Source organism: Myotis davidii, unplaced genomic scaffold, assembly GCF_000327345.1.
Source record: "Myotis davidii unplaced genomic scaffold, ASM32734v1 scaffold151, whole genome shotgun sequence".
Lineage (NCBI taxonomy): Eukaryota > Metazoa > Chordata > Mammalia > Chiroptera > Vespertilionidae > Myotis > Myotis davidii.
The window spans coordinates 2499861-2517937 of NW_006285248.1; the positions used below are offsets into that span (position 1 = coordinate 2499861).

The following is an 18077-nucleotide window of genomic DNA, read 5'->3' on the forward strand; positions in this document are numbered from 1 at the left end:
CAGCTTCTCCCTCTGCCCTCCAGCTGCTCCCTCTCCCCCTCCACAAATAAGCGTATGTGAAACAAGCTCTGCCTCCTGCCTCCTCTCCAGTCCCAGAGTGATAAGCACTGGCTGATGGGACCCTCTGTTCTGCCCTCCGCTGGGCCGCTCTGCTTTGCCTCTACCCTCGCCTGTGTCTGCAGGCTCTTGTCCCTCAGCACATCATGTGAACTGTACTCAAGTCTTTCTCATCTGAAAACCAAACCAAACAAAAAAACAGACCAAATCTCTCAACCTCCTCCAATCATCACCAGATTTCCCACCTTCTCTTTAGAGCTTAATTTGAACCACTGCAATACATGCTCATTGTCTTCATCCAAATACTTCACATTAATCTCAATCCACTTACAGCGGACTTCCACATCCCCCGCTCCATTAAACCCCTCTCAACACTCTCTCTTTCCTCAGTGTGGCAGACTTGCAGTTGCCCAGTCAGCATTTATTCTTCCCTACTTCCTGGCCCCAGTGTTACTAGGAGACCATGGACCTGGTGAGAGACCATATTCTCCAGCGCCCCTTTCAGCTACAGGTGATTAACGAGCAGAAGCAAGTCATTAGATGGGGTTTCCAGGAAAGGTGTACACTCTTCTGCCTGCCTTCTCCCTTCCTTATTCCCCCTTCTCCTTCCACTTGGAACATGGATGTGACAGGTAGTGCTTCATCAGCCATCTTTGAACCGTGAGCAACCTTGGGAACTAAGTGCTAAGAATGGGGATTTGAGGGCACAGTAGAGCCCCCATATCTGCTCAGGACACCTGTCTCCAAGCTTCTTTTATTTGCAAAAGAAATACACCTCTTTCTCATTTGAATCACAGTTATTTTGAGTCTCAAAGACAAGCAGCCAAATTCAACTCTGAGGTTTTGGGGTTTTTTAAAATATATTTTTATTGATTTTAGAGAGAGGAAGGGAGAGAGGTAGATAGAAACATTGATGAGAGAGAAACAATGATTGGTTGCCCCCTGCACGCCCCCTCCCCCCGCCACTGGGGATCGATCCTACAGCCCAGGCATGTGCCCTGACCGGGAATTGAACCGTGACCTCCTGGTTCATGGTCCGATGCTCAACTACTGAGCCACAGCGACCGGGCATACACTTGGTTTTTATGGTCCTCTTCTCCCTGGATTCTCCTGTTACCACTAGGGCAACTTCCCCTCCATCCAGCCTCAGTTGGTAGAGTTCCTAGCCTCCAGCCCCATCTCTATTCACATCCAGTCTTCATGCTCGCGGCTCTACGCATCCCGAGCACACTTCCGTCCTCTGAATGGGCCACATTCCCTGGCTCTTCTGTCTTTGCAAATGCCCGTTAGCCCATACTTTATGTAACTCCAATTCTTCCTTCAAGACTGAGTTCAACTGTCACCTCCTCTTGGAAGTCTTCCTTGATACCCCAAATCTGAATCAGGTTGTGTCACCAACGTTTATCACACAGTAATATAACAGATGGTCTCTCCACAAGAATGTTAATTTCTTGGGTTTCTATTTCAGTATTTTCACCACATAAAATTGTGCGATAGTGATATAAAAATGAAGTAGCCATGGCCCTGTATTCAACAGGCACCCAACTATAATAATTTGGTTAGTGGACATTGCAGACCTCTGAAATGTGCTTAAACAAAATAGGTGTCATGTTAAAGTACCGTTTCCGTAGGTCATCCTGACACTTACAAGTCTCCTCTGACACTCATAACCCATCACCTGTGCAACAGTTATCCAGATACATGGCTTAGTTTTCTTCTCTCTAAGGGCAGGATTATAGCCTATATATTCATATCTCTATACAGTCTGAGACATCTTGAATTTAATTATGCTCTTAGTAAATATCTGTTAAATAACCACTGAAATTAGTTGTCACTCATCTTTATAGAGTTCATTGGGACAGTATTTTGTTAGGAAGCAGAAAATCACACTCACCTACAGTTTCAATAAGAATGATGTCATATCCCCCTCCTTCACACAACAAAATAGCTTCATTTGTAGTCCTTGTCACACCTCCCAAGGTTCCTCTAGTAGGAGATGGTCTGATGTATGCATTCATATCTCTTGATAACTCAGTCATTCGGGTTTTATCCCCCAAGAGTGATCCTAAAACACAGTTACAATCATGGGCCAGTGATCAATGAGTCAAATGTTTTATGACATTTATCCCCAAAACTCAAGTTGTATTTCATATCATTGAGCTTTTCCCCCACATAGTGTATACAATGCTCCCCAAGTAATTTTTTTTAGCATTTTGAGCCCCTCAAAACCTAAAATGGCTTCCCACATACTAGAGCAGAGATAGGGAACCTTTTTTCTGCCCAGGGCCATTTGGATATTTATAACATCATTCAAGGGCCATATAAAATTATCAACTTAAAAATTAGCCTACTATATTTGGTCAAACATTTAACTAACCCACCCCTAATACCTTGGCAGAACCAGACCAAATGATTTTGCGGGCTGTATGCGAGCCGGACATTCCCTACCCCTGCACTAGAGTTCAAATCCAGATTCTTCAGCTCGACATGGAAAGTCCAATTTCAACTTCCACTAGGCCACAAACCAACCTTGCATTCCAGCCAGGGTGGTTTCTTTACTGTTATCTTAACATTATGTTTATGGCTCTCAACTGGGGGTGATTTTGCCCCAGAGGAAATTTGGCAATACCTAGAGATGTTTTTACTTGTCACAACTGGGGGTTAGGGTGCTGGTGGCACCAGGTGGGTAGAGACCAGGATATTGCTAAGCATCCTGCAACATGCAGGATAGCTGCTGACACCAGGAATGTCAGTGCCAAGGTGGAGAGGCCTGGCTGTAACGTCAGCTCCCGCCCACAGGAGCACGTCTTACATATTTGTATGCTGAATGCTTGTTCACAGTAGGCAATTAATTTAATTCCTATGGTGATTTACTGCAGTATTCTGGCAAACATCAATATTTGCAAATTCTGCAGAACGGAAAGCTCTGGAACTACGGAAATCACCTTGAACATCTTTCTTTTAGCCACATATTAACATCTGAGAATGTAGTGCTGTTCTAACCTGAATTTCCATTTTCACTCTGCCCAAGAGCTAACTTTCCCACATAAAGTTGATGCTAAACACTGAGAGCTTGCTTAAAAACATGATCTTTTCCCTTATGGCCCCAGTGTAGAGTTCTCATAGGTTCTAATTCTGGAGCACATACTCACCACATGTCTCAACTACCTTATTTACTGCACTTGAAACTTCTTTCTAAAGTAATTTTCTGCATGAAATCCTCTCTGTAAGTCAACAATCTGCCAAAGCTATACCTGAAATCACTATCCTGTAGATCCCAGCACACTGAGCTCCACATTATGAAATTACTCTCCCATGTAATTGTCTTTGCCAGTGAATCCAAAACTGTTGGGTGCAGGCCCTTAGGAAGGTCTCAAAGCTACTGCAGGACATCTGTGAATGCAAAGCACAAGGTTTGCTTCTCAAACCTTAATGTAATGCTATTTTTCAAATGTATATACTATTGTAGTAATGAGGTAGAAATCTGTATTTATAGTATGCTGTGTATCTCTGTTTATTTTTTTCTTTCAACGTCTATATTTTGTTTTACCTGGGAAAGGGACCCTCATTTTGGGTTTGAGAAAGGTCAGGAGCCACATAGCTATGCAACTTGGATCAGACTATTTTATGTCACCATTTCTGCTAGTACTGCCCCAAGCTATTATTTTCTTTTTTTTAAATATATATTTTATTGATTTTTTACAGAGAGGAAGGGAGAGGGATAGAGTGTTAGAAACATCGATGAGAGAGAAATATCAATCAGCTGCCTCCTGCACACCTCCCGCTGGGGATGCGCCTGCAACCAAGGTACATGCCCTTGACCCGAACCGAACCTGGGACCCTTCAGTCCACAGGCCAACGCTGTATCCACTGAGCTAAACCCATTAAAAATTAGCCTACTATATTTGGTCAAACATTTAACTAACCCACCCCTAATACCTTGGCAGAACCAGACCAAATGATTTTGCGGGCTGTATGCGAGCCGGACATTCCCTACCCCTGGATTAGAGTTCAAATCCAGATTCTTCAGCTCGACATGGAAAGTCCAATTTCAACTTCCACTAGGCCACAAACCAACCTTGCATTCCAGCCAGGGTGGTTTCTTTACTGTTATCTTAACATTATGTTTATGGCTCTCAACTGGGGGTGATTTTGCCCCAGGGGAAATTTGGCAATACCTAGAGATGTTTTTACTTGTCACAACCTTCATGCAGGTATATACCTTTAAAAAAGTTCTTAGACTATAAAGAAGACACTACATTGATATAAATTTTATCTTGAACCTTGTAAACATAAATTTTATTTTATAATTAATCTTTTATTATAGTGAATCAAAAACTGTGAATGTTCTCAGCCAGATTTCTCAATGGGTGGTAACATGAATTGTTGTCAACCTCTCTATTAATCTAAAGCCCCAGAAATACAATTATATCCTCTTTACTTTTTAGCCTTAAACCCACAGAATGCAAAGAAAACAATTCCACACAAAGCACGCGATACTTCCCCATTCACAACACACACTAGTTTGTAATGGCCTGTGTTTCTCTCATAAGAAATAAAGCTCCATAAGGCCAGGAGAACTGTGTCTTATTCACTGTTAGACGATACAGTACTTCCTTGCACAATTCCTCACCTATAGTAGGCACTGAGATACTTGTTCAATGGATAACTGTAATGTGAGAGGCTTAAATCATATAGAGGGTAAGAGAAGAAAAACCTTTCCTATTGGTATAGAACGCTTTATGTTTTCCTTAAATGATCCTTTGGGGAACTACCTTTATTCATTTTCTCTGATGAGCTGCAAATTAAACTGAGTGACTGCATGACCTCGAATCAGTAAGTAATTGCTGAGTGAGCACCGTGAGCAGTGGACTATGCTAAGTGCTGTAGTGGGGCAGTGGGATACTAATGGGCCCTCTAAGAGCTTTCTGTTCAACTGAACATGTCATGTAAACAGGTGACAAGCTATAAAGCTATAAGGTCTGTGTGTGTGTGTGTGTGTGTGTGTGTGTGTGTAAGCTTAAGAGATGTTACAACAATAAGAGGAAAATAACGAACGAGGAAGGACCCATTTTCTGAATTGTGTAGAAGCTGATGCAACTAAGAAAAACAGGAGGGAAGAGGGGCCTAGCCTCAGGAGTGATAAACAAAGAGATGAAATTTGTTTCTAATTTACTTCAACTTGGGGCAGTGTTCTCCTAGTTCTCTAAGTACCCAGGCCACTCCTGGCCTAACCTTGGCTGTAGAGCCCAATACCTCCTTCAGCCTCCACCTCACCCCCAGAACTCCCTTCCTTCAGCGAGGCCAAACTCAGCTCGAGGGTAGAAGTCACCTGACTGTGCCAATTCCCACTAACTTGTAACAGGGAGCCCCCCAAGCCCCTGCTCTGCAATTTAAGAAGAGTTGGCAATACTCACCACCACTGGTACAAGAAGAAGGGTCCACAGCCAGCACAGATAATTTGTGCCCTCTCTCAGTAAGCATCTTTCCAAAATATTCTATAAAGGTTGATTTTCCGGCACCAGGGGGCCCAGACAACCCTACAGTGAAAGAGATCTTCTGATTTAATAAAATAAATGATGATTTCTATTAAAATGTTAACTTCCTTCTGTGTCTCCTAATTTATTAAAACATTATTGTATTTTAACATTTCCGAAAGCAGTAAACAAAATCCATTTATCTATCTAGTTCCTAAGTAATAGAGATATAGGAAGGAAACCATTCTGAATTCCCTACGTGCCCCAAATTCGGTTTTTAAAATTACAAAATGTGATCTCCTTTTTACTATAATGTAGATCTTTGGGACAGACTTCATCACCTATGTTATTAATGTGCTGAACTTCTACAACATCTGCCTATCTCTCATCATGATCAGTAGTTATTACACCTACCCATATTCTGTACACTTTATCTTCTCATTAGAAAAAATAACTCAGTACTCTAGGAATTGCTAGTGATTGAGAAAATAATTTTCTACTTATAAATTTTTCCCATCTCGCCCATAATTCAAAGAATCCTATATAATAATAGGCCAATATGACCGAACGGCAGAAAGACGCACACTGACCACCAGGAGGCAGACGCTCAACACAGGAGCTGCCCCCTGGTGGTCAGTGCACCAGAAGCTGAGCTCACAGCTGGTGATCGCAGCGGTGGTGGCAGGAGCCTCTCCGGCCTCCACGGCAGTGCTAAGGATGTCCAACGCTGGCAGGGAGCAGGCCTAAGCCATCAGTCGGACCTCCCCTGAGGGCTCCCGAACTGCAAGAGGGCACAGGCCGGGCTAACGGACCCCCCCCCCCCAGTGTATGGATTTTGTGCACTGGGCCTCTAGTATAATATAAACTGAATCCTGAAAATAATTATTTGTCTTAAGAAAGGCAGAGGGTACTATGCTAAGTGAAATACGTCAGGCAGAAAAAGACAAACTGGTTTCATTTATATGTGGAATTTTTTTAAAAAGTACAACAAAAAAACACGCAAAACTAAAAAACAAACAAACAAAACAGACTCATAGAAACAGAGACCGAAGGGATGGTTGCCAGAGGGGAGAGGATGGGGGAATGAGTGAAAAGGGAAAGGGGAATTACAGCCATTAATATTGTGATAAGTTTACACGATGACAGATGATTACTAGAATTAGTGGGGTGCTCACACTGTAAGGTATAAAATTGTTGAATCACTACACTGAAACCAATATAACTACTATAAGATTATAAATCAACTACACTTAAATAAAACTACATATTTACTGAATAAAAGGAAGGATGGGAAGGAGGGTGGAAGGGAGGGTGAGAGAGAGGGAGAGAGAAGGTAAATTCCCCTACTTGGAGAGTGAGTAAAGCATGGCAGGTAAGGGCACAAACTCAGGAGCCACTCGCCAGTTCTCTTTCTAGTTCTGCCTTTGATGAGCTATGTAATCTTGGGTAAGTCACTTAACCCTTCCGTACATAAGGATGTGCTGCAATAAAATGGATATAACAGCACCTGTCTCTTCAGGTTGTTATAAGGATTAGATGAGTTAGTATTGACAATATGTTTAAAACAGCTCATGGCATAAAGTAAAAGATATATAAGTGGGTGTCCAATAAAGTATATAACACATAAGCATTTAATTGTAACTATATTCAAAAGTATGTATGGCATACATAGTATGCTTGGTTCAGGGCAGGTCTCTGTCTTAAAGCTCTCTATGGGTGCTCAATAAACATTTGTTGCTTTTATTTATAATGGGAATAAAGTAACTGCAACAAAGACACAGGTTTATCCGGCCTCATAAGAGCAAAATGGAAGAACCCAAAAGGCACTGAGAAATGGCGAGCTGCCAGTCATGTGTGCTTACTGGTTAACACCACATATTTCTGGGACATTTTTTCTTCAAAGACTCTTTAAAGCCTAAGAGATAAATACTTTGTCAGCACTAAAACTTCTTTGGGAGTTTGCTAGTTTGTCTGCATAAAGATTATTAACACCCTGTGTAGTATTCTCAGTGAGGGCAGAAGAATAAGATGTAAGATGTGTGAAAAGTAACACTCTTTTTAAAATTATCTTTAAAGCATTTATGCCCTGTTACCCTAAAAATTAAAAGGTTTTAGTCCCCATATCACCAATAAACTGAAACATAAAAGTGTAATGTCAGTCAATTTTTAAGTATACTTACTCACTCCTCACAAAATCCCTGCACTTTGCCCACCACTGTGAATTGTTTTTAGTGAGAGGTTGGTTGGAATCACCTAGTTTGCCATCATGAACAGCTCTTATGCCACCCAAAACTGACTTGCTTAATTCCTAATGATTAAACATATCTAAACTGTTTTTAAAATGCATAATTTCAAAAATACAACAAGCTTATATGCAATTACAGAAACAAGTCAACTATTCAAGAAATCAAGTGAACATTTAATATTTTTAGACAGCAAATAAATATGATCTCCCCTTTAAAATACATTTTGGCCAAAACCGGTTTGGCTCAGTGGATAGAGCATCGGCCTGCGGACTGAAAGGTCCCAGGTTCGATTCCGGTCAAGGGCATGTACCTGGGTTGCAGGCACATCCCCAGTAGGGGATGTGCAGGAGGCAGCTGATCGATGTTTCTCTCTCATCGATGTTTCTGGCTCTCTATCTCTCTCTCTTCCTCTCTGTGAAAGTTCAATAAAATATATTTTAAAATAAAATAAAAATAAATAAAATACATTTTGGTAATAGATGGTTGTGCTTTGGAGGCAAACTACTCCCAGAAACTCTAACAAAAGCGTAGAGAGAAGTGAGACTTGCCTCTAGAAAGACTAATGAAACAGCCAAGAAGTAGAATTAAAATGTGACAAGGATGATTATAATTGATATAACCACAAAAATTGGGAATTCACTCTAGGCTAGTAAGCTGAAGGACTACCGAGACAAAGAAATAAACTAGATAACAGTTCTTCCTGTTCATATTTCTGTCTGGGAGACATAACAAAATTCTTGCCAATAGAAAACTTGTATCATTCTTTTTAAGAGAGAAAGAGAAACACTGATGTGTGAGAGAGACATCAATTGGTTGCCTCCCCTACTCACCCTGACTGGGGATCAAAACTGCAACCTGGGTATATGCCCTGACTGGAAATCGAATCCACGACCTTTCGGTGTATGCGATGATGCTCCAACCAACTGAGCCACCTGGCCGGGGCCTTATGTCATTCTTTTAAAATACAGAGCCTGGTTCAAATGGCCAGAAATCCTTTTTTCAATATACCAAGACTAATATTTACAGTGAAAAAATATTTAAAATTCCTAACATCAAAACAACGAGATACCATCTCACACTTGTCAGAATGGCTATCATCAACAAAACAACAAACAACAAGTGCTGGAGAGGATGTGGAGAAAAAGGAACCCTCCTTCACTGCTGGTGGGAATGCAGACTGGTGCAGCCACTGTGGAGAACAGTATGGAGTTTCCTCAAAAAAATAAAAATGGAACTTTCATTTGACCCAGTAATCCCACTTCTAGGAATATATCCCAAGAAAACAGAAACACCAATCAGAAAGGATATATGCAACCCTATGTTCCTCAATCAAAAGACTTGTATGCATGCATATTAGCAAAACCAATGGACATAGACACTGGGGCAGTGGGGGCTTGCCAAGGGTGGGAATGGCTACAGGGGGTGTGGGGGTCAAGTGGGGAAAAAGGAGACATATGTAAAACTTTAGACAAAAAAAAAAATCCTAACAAAATTCTGAAAAGAACAAAAATCCCCATTAGAACACCAATTATTTAGACTTTTTTTTTTTTAAAGAGAAAACTTAGAAAAGTATTTCCTGGACAGATTAAGAAAAGAAAAGACTGACCCACTCGAAATGCCCGTGGTTTTCCTTTATTTAATTGTTCTTGTTCTTTGTGGTAGACCAACACTTTCTGAAGGAGCACCTGGGCCAGCTCTTTTTTCCTGTGGTTAGTTGATTCTATAAGAGTTATGGCCTCTGCTAAGCAGGCCCTTTGCCCTTGGATTAGACCAGTATAAAGTTTATCCACAAGTCTTTGTTCTTTATCAGAAAGTCCTTCTGTATGTTCCTTTAAGGTTGTTTGTACACATAACTGTCTCTTTAAACCATTGGACAGCAGCATCCACTTTGTACAAGGAAGTCTAAGAGAATCACATGGCCGAGCACATGGGCCTCCTAATCCAAGATGAGTTCTAGAGTGCAAGATGAAGTGGTAACGTCGGAAAGGTGTTCGCAAAAGGCCTTTCAGGAAGCACTGGTGAGGATGGAGCAGCACTGGGATGTTCATTTTGTTTGTAGCTGAAGAAAACACCGGACGTTTTTGGCTCAATGTGCTTTGTAACACCCTAAAAACAACAACAACAACATATTTTTGCCAGTTCAACATACAATTAAGATGCTGAAGTAGTAAAACTACAAGGCTTAGTGTTTTTTGCTATATTCTAAAACACACATAATCAGGGTTCTTGGCAGTACCAATGGGTTAAAGTTTCTTGCCAAACTTAAGAGAGAAGACCCCTCCTTGCCTACAGTGAATATTCTGAATAACCCAAATCATGGAACTACTGCTCTACGGTGAAGGCCAATGTACATACATGTTTTCTTCTAAACAGAAAACAAATTCACACACACAAAAACAGTAGGGCAGAAATTTTACGTCATGCTTATTTTCTTCTGACTACAGATCTTACATTCACCTTAACAATTTTCTCAGATCAAACCCTATTCTGAAGCTCATTCAATATATTTTTTAAATTTTTTTTATTTGTTTGTTTGCTTTTTAGAGAGAGAGAGAAGGCAGAAGGAGAGAAACATCGATGTGAGAAAGAAACATCCCCTTACTGGGATGGAACTTGCAATGTGGGCATGTGCCCTGCCAGGGAATCTAAGTGGTGACTTTGAAGCACGGGACAATGCTGAACCAAGCCACACCAGCCAGAGCCAAAATGTTTTCTTTAAAAAAATCCCTCTGATGATGGCTAGTCTCCACACAATATATGTGACTAGTAGTGAAGGCACCTGAGGTATAAATTTAGATAGAGTATGTATTTAATAGACTCATGCTGGAACACAGATATTTGCAAGAATGGCCTAACATACACACACAAATGACAACAAGCCTTCATGTGAAATGAGCTGTGAGGACTGTATTCCAACCAGATCGGTGTGTCTCAAAGTACAGTCAGAACCGCCTGGGTGCTTATTTAAAAGGCACGTTCTCAGCCCCACGAATCAGAATCTCTTTACGTAAGCACAATAAAGGTTGAACCACTATGGGGTTAGTTGAGGATCCTTTACTTAAATTTACTGACCTTCTCTACTTCAGACTGTATTAGACAATGAAAGCTCAGTCTGCGGAGAGTCAGGAAAATACAGAGGTCATGAACCTCAGTAACGCCGAGTCTCTGCCACTTAAGCTATTATGACCGTGGGCATCTTAACCACTCTGTGCCTCCACTTTCTGGTAAGAGAAAAGGAAGAGAATAGATGGCTGTGAGAATGGAATGAGTTCCTGTAAAAAGCCTGGAACAGTGCCTAGCACACAGTAAGAGCTCAATAAATGTTAGCTTTTATTATTATTATACCAATTTACAAAACTTCAGTAAAAAATTAGGCCATAGACCAAGTTTGCAGCGGCAAACAAAAACTTACATATTGTCTACCGAGTTTGGGTTTATGATTATTTGAAAATTTTGGTTTTCAAGTACCTCAGAGCACAATGAAATAAATTATTTTATTACTCCAAAGTACCTCTAAATTGTATTTCAAGGCCAATCAACACAAAAATAATTTTAGCTAAATAACATTCTATTAGGAAAAGAAATAAATGTTTTAAGTTTGTTTATTAGAACAAAAACTGCTCATCATTTTTCTGTTTGGGTGGGAGAAAAAGTAACATCTTCTGTTTGTACAAAATTAGTCTTATTCTAAAGGGATAATGTATTTAAAATGTATAAAAATGTTTCTAAAAACAATTTTAAAACATTCATTACTACCCTTGACACAAACACTGAAAAGGACATTTAAAACAAACAAAATACAGTTGCAATCTATCTATCTATCTGTCTATCTTTCTTTCTATCTATCTATCTATCTATCTATCTATGTATATATAAAATAGAGAAATATGCTAATTAACCAGGACGCCATAACAGGTCGATCGGACAGGAGGAGATTGTGCGCACAGCACTGGGGGGACGCGGCAGGGGCTCAGCAGCGGCCACGGCTGCTTCAAGGGCCGGAGAGGGAGGCAGGGCCAGACAGGCGACTCAAGGGTGGGCAGCACCGCATGATTTCAAATCGTGCACTGGGCTCCTAGTGTTTAATAAAACTCTCTTTAAGACAAAATTTAGAATTTTTATAATTTTAATGAGAAATATTTAGTAACTATTCATGACTTAATTTTTATCTTTGCCATCACTTATAACTTCCTTCATTCTGCATTTATATTTCTTCATTATATGAAAATCAAATGTGATGAGTTTCTAATTTAACCAGTTATTGTGAGTACCAGTATTACAATCAATGTATATTTATGACATTTTCTAAATTAGATATAAATTAGCCTATATACTCAAACACCTAGTAAAAAGAACTATGTGCAAAGTGAAAAAAGTGATAATCATGTTTTAGCTATGTTTCTATGCACAGAGGTTCTATCAGAATCATCACCTTAATGGCTAGTAACCATTTTAAACCATGGTAGATTTTAAACACACACACACACACCCCTATACACTACAACAAAAATAGGTGTCCGGGAATGTATATCTTCCACTTTCTTGCCTGCCAAATTCCTACTTAGTTCAAATATCACCTCTCCTAAAATACTCTTCCCCCACCTTACCTAGGCCATCAATGCTCCAAAGCCTTTACTCACATCTCAGGTAGCGTATCTGTCTTCTTGTGTTCTAATTTATCTATTTATAGATCTCTCTCACCAAATCTCATCCCCTCCACCCAGCTGATGATCCTCCCAGAGAAAGGACAACATCTTCTTCTTAATTTCCTTAGAAGCACAATGCTTGGCACATGGTAATTGGTTAATAATTTTTGTTAAAGGTTCATGAATGGATACTCTATCTACTTTATGTTGAACTACTTTACTACAAAGAAAAGTTTGAGTAATAATCTTAACCTGAGAATCTTGACTAAAAATATTCCACTATCTACATTCCCTGTTTTGAATCAAGGTATCTTTCACATTAATTTTCCAAAACAGAAAGACAAGTTTATAAGGAATAAAGCCCAATAACAAGAGCTTTACTAGGTGAAAATATGCCCACTTACGCTAATGGAAGCAAATAACATTCCCTACGTAAATGAAACAAATAAAAATCATCTAATGAATAGTATATAGATTGCTCTAACATTTAAAATAGTGATTTCTTACTATTTAATTGCAGTCTTTCTCAGAAAAATCCATGTCAATCATCTGGCAAGTTTATGGTTTATACTGCAGAGTTTATCATAGTTTGGGATTGTAAAGTTCTCTGCCCTTTGATGCCAACACAAATCTTAAAAGATCTTTAAGTGAAAAGAGACAGAAAAAGGATGATACAATTTTTTTAAAAAAAGTTTAACGTTACAGACAGTCCTTGGGTTACGTCGGACTCGATGTGCGTCCTTTCATGGTTATGTCGCCATCTCCCATTTATTTATATATAAAAAAAAGTTTCGTCATATCGACGTATGTACATATGTGCTTTATGTTTTTTATTATTTATTTACAAGTAAAGGTCAGGAATCGTTATCTTTCTTTTAAATTGTTTTTGCTGTTTCACTTCATTACTGCTGTGTATGTGCTCCATGTGAGTGACTAGGTGCTTATGTAGGTGGGCTCTGACTTACGACGAAAATCGCGTTACGTCGCACCATAGGAACTGATCTCTGACGTAACCCTAGGACCTACTGTACAGCCCTGAAAATATGGAATGCTTCACCAATTTGCATGTCATGCACAGGGGCTCTGCTAATCTTTCCTGAGGATGATACCAGTTTACTCCATTCTTTTGCCCAAACCAAAAAGCTATCCAGGTGTACATAGTTCTAGGTTTTTATACCTTCAAATCTCTTGGTGCCCCAAAATCTGTGGACCATCTGAATGGCAGAGCAGCAGCTGCTGCCTTTTATTGAATGTTTATTATGTGTGAGACATTGTGCATGCATTTCCTCAGCTAATCCTCACAACTCAGATGAGATTCTGTTCACACTGACTGACCAAGGCCTCTCAACTAGTGGCAGAACTTGGGAGAAAAACTATGGGCTTCAACTCTAGGTTACTGTATAAAAAGAGGAGTGGTGGCACGTCACATCAAAGGAACACCAAATAACCCTTTACCTTTGAATATGGGATGATGGTGGCAGGCTGTTTACGTTTTCTGTGTAAACCTTATCGTAGGAGATCCCAATAATGTATTAGGTGACAGAACAGACCAAGTTCCTAAAAACTGTTTAATGTTTTTTGCTCCATGAAGAATAATTCACACCTGATAACTAAGAGCATAACATATATGAACCAATTAATTTAGCCAATCAGACTTTAAAAGAGTCTATACATTTTTTTAAAAGCCAATATAATCCAGCCTGTATGAGCAATTTTCTAGGCTTATATGGATGTCACAGGCACAACAAACTAAGTCTACTGGAGTGGCAAAATCATAGAGGTAGGGAGGACGACTTCCCACCTGCTTGTGTAACTAAGCATCTATTCCTACTTCCTTATGGGAACAAACCAAAGAACTTGGCCAATAATCAAATCAATCTGTTCCAATGAATTTCCAGGATTCCTGGGAATACAGTTTCATCCTATCTATGATTTTAAGCTGAGCACTACCGAAATACAAGAGAAATTCTGTAGCATTTACAACATTCAGTAAGATACCTCAAAGCTCTGCCATTCCTAATAAACCAGAATGTCAATGTGTTAATACACAATGGAAAACATCAAGTGGGCAAAAATAATGAAATAGGTTGCTAAGTGCATCCTCTCCCCTACAGGAGGGTTCACATGGATAGCAGCATTTTAAGATTCACATTTGTTCTCCCCCCAAATATCTTTTATATCCATTCCCTTCTCTCCAAACTCATTCCCACATTTCTCTACTATAATGGCTTTTAAACCTTGACCACAGTCCATAGCGAGAAATACACTCATCAGTCAACAGAGAGTCATATAACTGAAACAAGTTTCACAAAACTTCACATACCCCTATTACATGTGACACACCTTGTCTTTTTTCTACTCTACTTTTTAAATGTAGATTGCAACCTACCAATGGGAACACCCTTAATGAAAACCCCAATCTACTACAGCCATTATTAACTCACCTTCCATACTGGCACTGATCTACAACAGTTCCCTGGGCTCCTCTCTGCGCCCCTTCAGTTGTCACTCCTGTCACCCCATACCGGTCACATCCCTCCAGTATAGCAATGATCACACTGTTTTGTGATCATTTTTTAAAATCAGTCTTGCCTAGACTATGAGTTATCTTTGTATCCACATCAAACTTTATTGCTCACTGAATAAACGAATGAACGTATGCTATAATTTTGTACGGGTCAATAACTCCATTACCTTAATAATTCAGTCCATCGATATTTGAATACATACACTTTTTCTAGATTTTAAAGTAAATATATATTTATTCTAAGAACTTTCTTTTTAAAGTATGGCTTCAATATATGGATATTTTCCTTCATTAAAAATTTGCTCAGCAGCAGCCAGTCTGACTTGGGATATTTGTCTTGAAATTGATCCAATGAATATTTTCAATTTCAATAACTACTCTGGCAAGTAAGAGCATACAGGATTTCCAAAACCAATACATTAGGTCAGTGTCCGAGGCACAGCACAGTTCACGCAGTCAATGCAGTGTTAGACCATGTGTTTCCATTTCTCAATGCTAATCACTTCTGATTTGAAGATAAGCTGTCAGGTGCATTAATCTATTCAGCATCTCCCACCATCCCCAAAGAAGGCTCAAAGAAGGCTTTACTTTCTCCTTTTCAAATAATTTCGGGATATTTTGGTAGAGCAGGATGACTTTTTAAACAAGCAACTTTTAAATAGGTCACTGTTATATAAGAGTAACACAGAACACACACTGAATTCATGCAGGGAACATTCTCAAGTTCCCTGTCCACTTTACCTTTATCACTTTTCCCAATTTTTACTTTTACATTTCAATCGACTTGGGAAGTCTCTATCTTTCTAAATTCCATCACCATTCAATATTTTCGTTTCTACTGCTACTACCTTAGTCCAAATCTGAACTAGTCTTAGGGAGCTCCTAGATTAGCCTCGCTATGAGACCTGGGCAACCTCTACCACTCTCCATATGAAAATATTAAGACCAACACATCAAGGTCACAGTGAGTATCACATGAAATAGTGTGCATGAGAGAGCCTGGCGGAGGGCCTGGCAGCAAACAGGTGCTAATTAACTGTAAGGAACCTCCTCTCCTCCCCTCCCCTGCCCCTCCTCCCCCTCAGGCAGGAGGGGATGTGATGGGGATCTGGCTGCTGAGGGGACAAATGTGCTTGTCAAAGTAAAGCTCTAAGAATACAACTAATGACTCTTGGGCCAAGAACTACTTTCTTCCTCCCCTCCCCCTCCTCCTCCTCCTCCTCCTTCTTCTTTCTTTCTCTCTCTTCTCTCTCTCTCTCTCTCTCTCTCTCTCCAGTCTTGGGCTTCACAGTAAGATTCATATTGAACCATAAATGCGATTGATCTTATCCACATCAAATTCCTCCAGCAGTTCCCCACACCCTAGGACAGTGATTCTCAAAGTGTGGTCCCAGACCAGTAGCATCTGCACCAACTGAGAACTGATGAGAAAGGGAAATTCTCAGGCCCCACCCCAGACTTTCTCAATCGGAAATTCTCCAGGTGGGGGCCAGCAATCTCTTTCATAAGCCTTCCAGATGACTCTGATGTATGTTCAAATGTGAGAACCGCTGACCCGGAATAAAGTCCAGCCTGGCACTGTGGAGTTTCCCAAACCAGTTTTCTCCCAGTTATTGTACTTGCTTTCTCAGACCTCTTCCAAGGAAAGTTTACTCATTATCTCTGTTGACTTTCCCAGCTCAGATGTTACTCACCTTTTATGTCCTCCCCCTCTAAGACACCTCTCCTGTCTGACCCAGCTTAAATCCCACTGTTTTCTTAAATCCTCACCTGATCATCCGTTAACAGGAATTTTTTCCTCTTTCAATACCAATTATTTCTGAAGACTCTGGTGATAATCTGCAGAAGTCACAAACTGACTGTTCCTGGCTCATAGAGGAGATGTGAGTAAAATGACTGCCAATAACATTTTTAAAAATTGTTTAATTACATAGAAATATATACTTCAGCCTGTGTTGGGGATTGTCCCCACATGGCAACAATCAGCTGAGAGGCAAATGATTCAGGCACTCACCACCACTTTCCAGGGCAGGCACAGGTTTTCTTCAGACAACTCTGAATATCTCAAACCATGACTACCTTCTCTTACGGTCATGTAACTTTTCACATGTTTATTTTGTCTCCAATAGAATACAAGCCTTCAGAGAACTGAACTGTTTCTGTTTTTCTTTTTAATTCTTATTGCGTTGAACAAAAAAATGATGTGAAGTGCTTACTACATAGAAGAATATTCTGGGCATCCTGGACGACCCCAAAATGATTTAGAACCTGCACAGACCTTCAGGAAACGTTTGGTTTTCCATCAACTTGGAAAAGATACAATAGCCTTTCTTGAATTTTGTTTTCGAAAAGTAGTGTACTAGGGCACAACGCTTAAGAAAGGTTTTAAAGAAATATCATTTGGCACAGGTTGTCTTTCGATCTCTAATGAGAAACGCCAATTATCTGCATACAGTATGCTTGCTGGAAGAGGCTGGGCCCGCGGGTACAGTATTTGATACCTAGGAGCTGTTTAAACCCTGTTACATCCTGGATTTCCCTTCATACAAGATGCGTTTTAATTTTACCTCTGGCAGTAGTTACACTGGACTACCGTGCTTTTCATGGGCCCATGCACTGGTGAACCATTCGCCGGCTTGGGCAGCGGCAAGGGGCGAGCCCTACTGTGCACCACGGTGAGCTCACAAACCTGCCCCAGGTGATGCACTCGCACTGTTCTCAGAGCTCGTCCTTAAGGAGAAACAAACAGGGAACCCTCCCTTTGCGCCCATCTTGCCGACGCCTGCCCGTCCACACATCCCGCACACCCCATGCGATATTCTTCTCTTCCTTCCCCCACCCCAGATCCTCCAGGGGGCGCCCCCGAAGTCGACTGGGCACCCCCGGCGGACTGGCTCCGGCCGCGCACAACCCCCGCCCCATACTCACCCACCAAGGCCAGGGAAGTGCAGCCCCGCCCCGGCCCCGCCCCTTCCGCCGACCGGGTTCGCCCCGCCCCGTGCTCTCCGCGGCGCGCAGGCGCAGCGCCCACTGCCGGGCTCCAGGGAGCCGAGTGGCAGCTCGGGGCGTGGCCAGGTCCCGGCGGACGTGGCCGCGGGATTCCGGCGCGTGGCGGGGACGTGTA

At 40.9% G+C, this 18077-nt stretch overlaps 1 protein-coding gene across 3 annotated transcripts in view; it reads right to left on the bottom strand.

The window, feature by feature from the left end:
- MMAA (methylmalonic aciduria (cobalamin deficiency) cblA type) overlaps positions 1-17910 on the bottom strand; it is a 38988-nt gene extending 21078 nt beyond the window's left edge. For 2 of the 3 annotated variants that reach the window (XM_015558893.1, XM_006755951.2), the window contains exons 1-4: positions 17882-17910; positions 9387-9886; positions 5475-5597; positions 1952-2122 (exon numbers count right to left, since the gene is read on the bottom strand). In XM_015558893.1, the coding sequence (XP_015414379.1) occupies positions 1952-2122; positions 5475-5597; positions 9387-9828 (736 nt within the window). In that variant the 5' untranslated portion in view covers positions 9829-9886; positions 17882-17910. Of the gene's footprint in view, positions 1-1951; positions 2123-5474; positions 5598-9386; positions 9887-16508; positions 16599-17881 lie in introns of those variants that run through there. The other variant, XM_015558892.1, reaches the window with a different exon arrangement.
- Between the last annotated feature and the right edge of the window lie 167 nt (positions 17911-18077).